This window comes from Sinocyclocheilus rhinocerous, unplaced genomic scaffold (genome assembly GCF_001515625.1).
Source record: "Sinocyclocheilus rhinocerous isolate Xijiao unplaced genomic scaffold, SAMN03320098_v1.1 scaffold4431, whole genome shotgun sequence".
Classification (NCBI taxonomy): domain Eukaryota; kingdom Metazoa; phylum Chordata; class Actinopteri; order Cypriniformes; family Cyprinidae; genus Sinocyclocheilus; species Sinocyclocheilus rhinocerous.
The window spans coordinates 268,254-278,990 of record NW_015647021.1 but is presented as its reverse complement, the minus strand read 5'-3'; the positions used below and the strand labels follow the sequence as shown (position 1 = coordinate 278,990).

Genomic DNA, 10,737 nt, shown 5'->3' with positions numbered 1-10,737 from the left:
TTAAAGAAAATGCCATTTTAGTCTTAAAAATTCTTGTTTAATTCATTGTGGTAATTGCCTTTTCTTTTTAATTGTGTGAACTATGCTAGCAATTTCTGAGTAAAACTGGTTTCAAAGTAAATTCTACATCATTTTTTTTCTTTTAGTATCCATGCATTGTTAGTATGCATTTAATGCATAAAACATTTGTGCATTTGGCAGATGCTTTTATTCAAAGTGACTTACATTGCATTCAAAATATGCATTTTATCAGTTCATACTTTTCCTGGGAATCAAACCCAAGATCTTGGGAGATTCTTAGCAGCAGTTGTGGCCGATAAATCTTGAAGATTTGTTCTCCTGAGGTTACAGGGCTGCTGGGGTCTGTGCTTTGAAATTTGTGATGTTTTGTTCTTCCTATCGGATTTAAACCGTGCAGTCTGAAATCACAGCGTTTTGTAGTCTGAAAAGAGAAAGCAGTTTTAATGACTTTCTCAACTCAACATGCATCCTCTTAACATAACTTTACTTGTTCATGCATGAGATCTGTGATTGGCTGATAATGCGAAGATGCATTTCTGATTGGCTGTGTATTTTCTCCCACAGTGCCCCTGGCACCAGAGCTGCAGCTGGAGTCTCTGAACTGCACAACTGTGGTTTTGCGTTGGCATCTCCCAGCGGGCAGCGCCACTGGACTGCAGGGCTACAAACTTTCCTACCATGAAGAGAGTGAACCAGTAGGACCGCCGACCCAGATTCCCCCTCACCACCGCCAGCACACCATTGGAGGCCTGGGTGAGTGCTAGTGACTTTAAAAATTCATATTCAGCAGCTGTGTGCAGACGTGCCAAAATAGAGCCTCTTTTTGAACTCTCTTGGTTTGTTATAGTGGCAGTTTGGGAGTCTTGATTGGTTAGAGAGGGACGTTAGCTTCTCTAAACACTGTACATGCAACTTTCAGTCCAGTGTTTAACACTGAATGGAGCAGAATTGTGCACTTTTCAGAATTCCTGAATTTGAATTTCATTTGAATTGAGGATGCAATATAGTATAAAAGTAGAATTCTAATTAACTGAAATTCAAAGAAATTTGTAAAATTTTAATTCAGGCTTCCTTGAAAGATTTGAAAAAAGTTTAAAAATGTGAATGTTTGGTAACACCTTAATATAGGGACCAGTTCTCACTATTAACTTGTTGTATATTAGCATGCCTATTATTAATATATTGGCTGTTTATTAGTACTCATAAAGCACATATTCTGCATGAACATATTCTACATCCCTAATCCTACCCAAAACCTAAACCAACTAACTTACTATTAATAAGCATCAAATTAGGAGTTTATTGAGGCAAATGAATGAGGGTGGAAAAACACTTAATTTCCCAGAATGCATCACCTGTGTTGAATTGATTTAAATTGCAATTCAGTAATTTCCTTTTCTTGTCAATTTAATTCAACTTCCGTGTGTGTCGGTGTTAAATCAGTTCAAATTTCCCGCTCATGAATTCAAAGAGAGCCGGTTCTTCAGTTCTGAATTTTGCACAACACTGGCATCTTGATATCAGTTTAACTTGTTGTAGTTTGTCACACTTTTGTCTTAAAAGTGCGAGATTCATGCTGAAAACAGCAAGATGTGATGCCACACTCTGCCTGATGCATGTTCTCATGTTGTTTATTGATTATTCTTTCTTAATTCTGTTCATTGCTTCATCCTGAGTCTCTAAATGAACAGGCCAGTGGTTTGCCAAGAACAAAAGCATTCAAGTGTTGTTCAGATATGTAGATTTGTGGCTCTCCTCCCTAAACTCCCAGTGACCCTCCCCCTGTGACCTCTGACCCTGCCAGCCCGCTGCCTCAGTGCTGGGCAGTGCTGGTCTTCTAATGAGTCTCTGGAGGAGGGCGTTGCAGGTTTGTGGTGTGCTCGCCTTTCGTGCCCCTAAAGGTCACTCTCATCTGGGCCTGTTGTTCAGTGGTGGTCATGAATGCTGTCCCACAATGCTTTGCTTGACCAGTGGCCATCTGTGGCCATAGAGAGGTCAGCCAGCTGGTCGGCAGCTGATAGAATGCACTGGACACAATATTTGCACAAGTATTACATGAGATCATTGTCATCTGCTGATTGGAATTTAGTTAAATTAAGGTGACCAAATATCTCGATTGCTTCACCTAGACAGCACTGAGGTTAGATGGGAACAAATAGAGACTTTTGCTGAAGAATTTCAGAAAACACAAACAGTAATCTCACACGTGTCTCCTTTAGTGTTTTAATAAAGATCTCAGATTTGCTAAGACACCAGTGTGCAATCAAAAGTCAGCGATTGCATTATGAACTCATTTCTCATCAGATGATCTGAGCTGCTTCACATTTTATAGCTCTGTACTCTTACTGGATGACAACTATTGACTCATTTGGGTCTGTTTTTAGGAGAAACATCTGAGACAAAGTTGACAATTAAATGAAACATAGCAGAACTTCATTAAATCAAAAATAGACAGCAAAAAAAATCTTACTATGTATGTCTGTTTTCCATTACAAACACCTAACCATTCTTAAATCAAGATGTGCTTACTTGAAATGCAAAATGATGTAAGATTTTAAGTTTGTTTTCTAAAAATATGAGCAAAGTTAACTGAGTTTATGCTTAAAACAAGAAAAAATGGGGGCATTGAAAGATATTTTATCTTGTTTTAAGCACAAACTCACTTCATTTTGATGCTTTTTTTTAGAAAACAAGACTTAATATCTTGTGTCATTTTGAATCTCAAGTAAAATAATTTTGATTTTAGAATGTTTAGGTAATTGTACTGTAAAACAAGACAAAAATACTGACAGAAAAAAACAAAAAACTTTTTTTTGTAGTGTAGATTAAGATATAATAGTGAATTTTCCTTGCTATGGTACTAGAATTAAGCCAGACAGACTGTTGTTTGTTTTTACAAACAGAAATGAGTTGAAATGTGCAGTTACTGTGGATGTACTTTAGTTTGTATTGGTGCTGTATTCAGAGAGATGTGAAAGAGCTAAACTCTATTCATTAGAGTTGTGGACGCCTCTCAGGAGAGTTACACTTTATCAGTCCAGGGGAGGTGAAAAGAGGAGCAGAGAGAAAGAGGAGCTGTTGTTGGGAGCTTTACGGTGTGTTTTATGACCTTAGGGGGACAGAATGTGGGACGAGGTTCACATCAAAGCCCCTCATACAAAGCCCCCAAACACACACACACACACACACACACACACTATCTCTCTTACAATGACGACCATTAAAGCAAGTAAAGCTGGTAACTTTCACATGACTCATGATTCTGTTTTTGAACCCTATGTCCTTCCACTGTAAACTGTGAAGCTAAATTAGTTTCTGTGGTAATGGATGTCATGTTACAGATGCCATTGAGTGTGTTGTACATGATGTTTCTTTCTTGTTTTTCCCTCCGGCGTGCGTCATTCGTGATATTTAGTGTGAGGGTCTGAGGGTTACGGCCTCTAATGCTCACTCTTTAATTAAAGCAGGCTCATTCATTAGCTCGGCTGGGCATTTTCTGCATTGATTTTCCTCAGCTGATGAGTTATTTGAGTGTGTGAAGCTTTCCAATTGGTGGAGATTTGTTAGTAGTGGTGTTTACTAAGTCAACACCCTAGCAACTGCATAGCAACTCGATTAAAAGCACTAAGAACACCTTAGCAACCCCATAGTGACGCCCCAGAATATATATATATATAGCACATTATTTTATACATAATGGTAATTCAAAGTGCTCTACATAAAAAAAAAAGATTTAAAATGTATTAAAAAAGAAGAAGAAAAAGAAGAGAAAAATACCTAAAATGATGCAGTGCAATCAGTACTTGAACATCATGGTGAGTTTTGCATGTTTCTTCAGAAATGGTAAAAATCTAGTTTATTTTTGTAAATATTTTTTTTATATTTCTAATATTTTTTCATTATAGTGAGGTAAGATATTGTGCATATTTCTAGGGGTTTGCAGATTGCTGTCACTCATGTTCCATTTTGCTAGAAATTATACATATTTGCAAATATCTTCCATGAGAAATATTTGCATATATTTTTGCCCATATATTTTTTGCACATTTCTAAGCTTTTGCTGATTTTTGGGGGGCCTTATGTCCCCTTTTGCCAGTAATGATAAAATTTTTTTTATTTTTTTGTAGATTTTGTATGTTAGATATTTGTATATATTTCCAATATATATGTCATTAGAGTGAGGTAAGATATCTTCCATACTTCTAAGCTTTTGCTGATTTCTCAGGACCCTTATGCACGCTTTTGCCAGAAATGCTAAAAGTCTGGTTTATTGTTGTGGATATACAGTATATATATATATATATATATATATAATTATCTTTTTTTTTTATCGAGGTAGGATCCAAATATTTCTAAGCTTTTGCCAGTTACTAAAAATGTAGTTTATATTTGTAGTTTTTTGTAGATATTGTAGATATTCTATAGATATTTGTATATATTTCATGATGTCTTCATACTTTATGGACTCTGAAGACACTCAGAAACAATACACTTCAGAACTATAGCTGTTCTTTAACAGTTCTTGCTGTTGTTTATCACTAATACTATTGCTCATAGTTAGTGTTTTAGTGATGTGATCAAACCTCAAACACAGTGCTTCCCGCTGTGTCCCCCTGGTGGGAAACAGAGGTATTGCAGGGGGTGTGGCCTAAGCAAAATCATATCATATTAAAGGGGTCATATGATGCGATTTCAATTTTTCCTTTCTCTTTGAAGTGTTACAAGCTCTTGGTGCATAAAGAAGATCTGTAAAGTTGCAAAGACTAAAGTCTCAAATCCAAAGAGATATTCGTGAGGGGCGTAACATTTCTGTCTCACGCTTGAGGTATTCGGCCATTCACAACGCATTGGATAGCTGGCCAATCAGAGCACACCTCGCTTTTCAGACCGATTAGTTTTGTAAAAATCGACGCGTTTCAAAAAGGCGGGGCATAGAGGAGAAACAATAATGTACAGTATGTGGAAAATAATGTGTTTTTTGAACTTTAAACCGCATAAACACATTTCATTACACCAAATACACCAAATAATGTTCTTTTTAGCAGCATCATATGACCCCTTTAATATATTCTGTTTTACATTCTATAATATCAGTTTGAAATATATCAAAATTTCCGTTTCATTATAGTGAGGTAAGACACCTTGCATATTTCTAAGCTTTTGCTGGTTTTCTAGTATGTTTTGTCCTGCATGTCCCGACCCTCTCGACAGGATTTGACTTGCCCAGATTCCATGTCAGAGGTCAGAGGTCAGATGTCCCCCTCTCTCAGTGTGTGGTTCATATCTCCAGGCTATTGTACCGGAGGAAGGCTGTTGTTCAGGCTGGTTTTGGGGTTTAGGGTTCGAGGTGTTTCTGTTGAGTACGTGCTCTTTTGCATTGGCTGTGTCTCAAACTGAATGTCAGTGACTTAACCGGTAGCGTTTTGATAACTCCTGGTTTCAGACAGACTTCCAAGGCACCATAACATAACATGTAATGATATAGGATGAATTCAAAAGAACTTTAAATATTGGCATGCAAATATTTAATGACTGCAGTGCATATTATATATTTTATATATTATATATATTATTTAAAATTTCTTATTTTTTTCCCTAGCTATTGTTTGTGGACTCACGCATGTCTTACTCTCCATGTGATTTAAAGTGAGTTTTGTGTGTCATTCCCCGTCCAAATACTTTCTTTATCACTCTCTGAATGCTGATGGCCTGGAGAAAGAGGCCTGACTTGTGTGCCTGACCTCTGACTCCAGATTCCTAAGGAGTTTTATCTGTGTGTGAACCTTGACCCCTGACCGGCTCCACGGAGCCTCTTCAGAGCTGTGGATCTCAATGCCACACACTATTTACCGAACCGTCCAATCAGGACAGGACTGCTGGGTTTGGCCCCGCCCCCTCAACCCCTGCTCTATAGATCCAGATCTCAGTGGCTGTGATGTCATCTGACTGATAGTGGTCTGATTCACCAGGCTTTAAAGAACACGATCTGCCAATATCAGTGCTAATCTAATGCTTCATCTGTCTGAGATCCATATCTAGGCCTTTAGCCCTCGAGCTGATCATAGTTTATCAGCGCGCTCATTGTTTTCTCTCTAACAGTAATTAGGCAGTCAACTTCACTTGTTTGATTATTACGCATTCAATTTGCTTGACCTCAGATTAACTCATGGCAGTGTTGTTCTATTGAAAAACATTTTCGGTACTTAAAAAATAAAACGGCAAAAATAAAATAAAAATATAAATATTAGATGAAAATAAAAAATAAATACTAGATGAAAAACTTTCTGAACATTTCTAATTAAAATTAGAAATGTTGTCTTGGCAACTAACTGAAATGAAACGTTGAAGTAAAACTGAAGTAAAAAAAATAGAAATGTATAAAAAAAACTATAAAAGCTATTATACTAAAGAAAAGTTATTATACTGAAGTAAACTAAAAACATGTTTGTTACTTGAAATAAAATGTATGTTAGCTGAAATATTATTAAATTATAATTAAATATAAACAAACTATTTCCTTTCCACTAGTCGCCAAGGAAACATTTCTCATTTTTGTTTAGTTAAACTTGAAGTACTAAAATATCTAAAACTAAATGAACTAAAACAAATAAATAAAATTAATAAAACTATATAGGCATATTGAAAAATAAACTAATAAAAATGATACATAACACAAAACTTTACTAAAACTAAAAATTAAAGTGGAAACTGAAAATAAAAATAAAATCTAATCCAAATTAAATGATTGATAATTGATTTTTCACACCACAGGACTGTTAATATTAATAGCCCAAAAGTAAAAAAACAAAAAAAAATTCTGAAAACAACAGATTCACAAATATACACTTTAGATATGTATTTATGTACTATATTAGTGTTAATGTACATTTTAACTCTTGTGTCTTGATCTGAAGCTCAGAACACATTCAGTGATGTCAGTATTGAATCTCTGTGTTGTGTAGCGCCACCATGTGGCCAAAGTCAATACTACAGGACAGCATGGAAACTGCAGCAACTCACATTTTCACACATTTTCACACAAATTTTTTTTTAGATTTTAAAATGTGCATTTTAGCATGTTTATCAGGATGTTTAAGATTATGTGTTGTGTTAGTGGTTTACCTGACAGAGGTCATGGAAAAGCTGGAAATATTGGGGAGTTAAAAAAAATAATAATTTCCAGCCCTGAAAAAGTAAAAAAAATAAATAAATCGCATTATGCTGTACAGTATATTAAATACTATTTCCTTGACTAAAATGTCTATTTGTGAGTGGAATATCTATACAATAATTTTTGTATTTTAGTTAATGCAAAACCATTACTTGGACAGCAACTTTTAGAGTGCAATTTTAAATAACGCTTTCCTGTGAATTTGATTTGAATATGTGATGAGCCCAGATGATCAGTTTCTGATCAGTTATCAATTTTTCTGTCAGTCCGAGGTCTCTTTATGATCGTTGAGGTCGTGGTTTTGGTCACGTGACTGACCTCTCTGTGTGTGTTTCCCATGGCCTTTGGGTCTCTGATTTAACCTCTGTGGTCCGCTGGTCAGTGGTCAGTCAGTGAGGGGCTGAAGCAGATGGATGACGGCTGGATGAACTGAACGGGGGATGGACACTCGTCTTTTGTGTTGAGCAGCAGGAGGATCGACCGCAAACTCACTGACCAGCACCTCCAGCTCAGGGCATCTGCTAATGATTAGACACACGTGCTACACACACACACACATGCATCAGCTGTTACACACACACACACATGTTCTCTTATGCCCCATTCACACATAATCTGACTAAAGCTTTTGAAGATCTGATCACAGATTACATACATTGCAGGGAGAAATAAGATGCCTTACTAATTTGACAACCATACATCAATATTTATTCAGCTTTCAGATGATGTATAAATCTCAATTTCCAAAAATTGACCCTTATGACTGGTTTTGTGGTCCAGGGTCACAAATATGTACTTTTGCTACTAAAGATGTGTATCAGTAGCAGCACACATCATGCATCATTTCATGAACCAGCTGAACGATTAACAATGCATCAGTGCATGGATCAATTTCTGACACGGCTTCTCATGCATTGTAAAAAAAAAGCTAATTTCTGTTGATTTTTTGCTGTATGTGTGAACACCCAATTAACCCATTCTAAATGTAGCAGAAACAGATTTTAAACTTGATTTTTTCCCTTCTTCTTGTATTTCTTTATTATAGATCCAAGAAAGAAGTACCATGTCAAGCTCTTGGCCTATAGTCTCATGGGTGAAGGATACCAGGCAGACCAGACCATCAGCACACCGGGATGTGTTTGTGAGTTCAGCTGCGACACACAAACACACACTTCTATAGTATATTATTGGCTTAAGTTACAAACGTTGTTCAAAAAAATTATATAGGTTCAAGTTTCAAATAACTTTATTGGCATGGTAGTAAGGTTTTACATACAATGCATTGTAAAATGCATGCACATTTAAACACAAATAAATGCAAGATATAAAGATACAAAAAATAAAAGAGCTAATACAAATAATATGTATATTTTATATTTTTACTGCATGAAAAAATATATACAAATAATTATATAAATGGATGCATTACATTGAGAAAAAAAAATATACAAAAAGTTTTTTGTAATGTTACAAAAGGTTTCTATTATAAATGCTGTTTTTAAAACTTTCTATTCATCAAAGAATCCTGAAAAATAAAATGTGTCACGGTTTCCACAAAAATATGAAGCAGAACAACTGTTTGTGACATTGATAAAAATCAGAAATGTTTCTTGAGCAGCAAATTAGCATATTAGAATGATTTCTGAAGATCATGTGACACTGAAGACTGGAGTAATGATGCTGAAAATACAGCTTTGATCACAGGAATAAATTACAGTTTAACATATATTCACATAGAAAACAGTTATTTGAACTTGTAAAAGTTTTTCTCAATATTACTGTTTTTACTGTATTTTTTTTAAATCCAGTAAATGCAGACTTGGTGAGCATATAGGGTTAGGATTCAGAATAATTTTTTTTTAAAGTTTGTAGGCTAAAAAATCTTGAAGTGAATATGTAATTAAAACACATTTTTATGTGTGATTGTTTGCAGCGGTCCGTGATCGTCTGGTCCCGCCCCCTCCGCCGCCTCATCACGTTTACTCCCGCAGTAACTCCTCCTCCTCGGTGTTCCTGCATTGGGCCCGACCCGCTTTCACCGGCGGACAGACGGTCAACTACACGGTGCGCTGTAACCCGGTGGGACTGCAGAACGCCTCGCTGGTGCTGTACCTGCAGACGTGAGTGTATCTGACCCCAGACTGACACACACACACACACACACACACAGATTGTGATGTTCGTCCTCTAATATGTGTGTGTGTTCCTGCAGTGCGGCCCAGAGTCTGATGGTCACTGATTTGGACCCAAACACCAATTATGAGTTTGCAGTTCGTCTTCATGTGGATCAGCTGTCCAGCCCCTGGAGTCCTGTGGTTTATCAGACCACACTACCTGAAGGTCAATATATTTACTTTATATAATACTTTATATATATTTTATTTTATATACTTTATATATTTATATATATGCAGAGTATATGCAGTTTATTTGCAAAAACAGATAACTCAGTTTTTTTTTACATCTTAAGTTTTTTATTATGTTATCATGTTTTTATTGTGTTTTATTGTGTTAGTTAGCTGTATTTTTTTAGTTATTTTTACTTAATCAAAATAACCCAACTGCAGTTTGATTGAGATTAATTGGAATGCACAATGAAAAAACATGATTTTTGAAAATTGTTAAAAACAGTTATCTGTTTTTGCACATGAACTCTATATATATATATAATTTTTATACATATATATATGTGTGTGTGTGTGTATTAGTGCTGTCCAACGATTAATTGTGATTAATTGCATATTTTAAAAAAAATCCAAAATAAACGTTTTTGTTTACATAATATGTATATACTTTGTATATTTATATTCATATAAATTATATTATATATATATAAATATACTTAATATATAAACATAACATTTCTCTGAAATATATACATGCATGTGTATGTTTTTATATATACATAATAAATATACACAGTACACACACATATATTATGTAAACAAAAACTTTATTTTGGATGCGATTAATCGTTTGACAGCACTCGTAAATATACATATACACACATACATATATTATAAAATAAGAATGACAGTATCTGACAATGTAACAAAATACAATATTGTGATGTGATCACTCAAAACACACAAGACACAGCCACGTCACATTTGTGTTGTGTTTGAAATAGTTTATCCAGAATGACTTAAAATGATTAAAAATAAGTTATAAGAGCAAGCTAGAGTATTAAAGAAGCATTTTGAATGCAGAAAAGAGAACAGAAGAGGCTTCTGTCTGCATTGTGAAGGCATTGAGTGGTTTTGATTGACAGGTGTCTGTTTGTCTGTCTGTTCTCCGATCAGCTCCCACTCGAGCTCCTGCAGGAGTGAAAGTCACTCTGATTGAGGGAGAGACGGCGCTGGTGTCATGGAAACCGCCTGACGAGCTCAACATCGCCGTGACTCGTTACACCATCCTGTACGCATCACGCAGAGCCTGGGCCGCCGGAGAGTGGCAGATCCTGCAGAGAGAAGGTGAGTTTGTGTGTGAGTGAGTGAGTGAGTGAGTGTGTGAGTGTGTGTGTGAGTGTGTGAGTGTGTGAGTGA

General features: G+C 35.8%; 1 protein-coding gene across 1 annotated transcript in view; it reads left to right on the top strand.

Moving 5' to 3' along the window:
• Positions 1 to 585: 585 nt before the first annotated feature.
• LOC107708295 (protogenin A-like) overlaps positions 586 to 10,737 on the top strand; it is a gene marked incomplete at its 5' end in the record, with an annotated part of 15,121 nt that continues 4,969 nt past the window's right edge. Inside the window, 5 exons of the mRNA XM_016512483.1 lie at positions 586 to 774; positions 8,238 to 8,333; positions 9,126 to 9,312; positions 9,405 to 9,532; positions 10,495 to 10,665. Coding sequence (XP_016367969.1) covers positions 586 to 774; positions 8,238 to 8,333; positions 9,126 to 9,312; positions 9,405 to 9,532; positions 10,495 to 10,665 — 771 coding nt within the window. The remainder of the gene's footprint in view (positions 775 to 8,237; positions 8,334 to 9,125; positions 9,313 to 9,404; positions 9,533 to 10,494; positions 10,666 to 10,737) is intronic.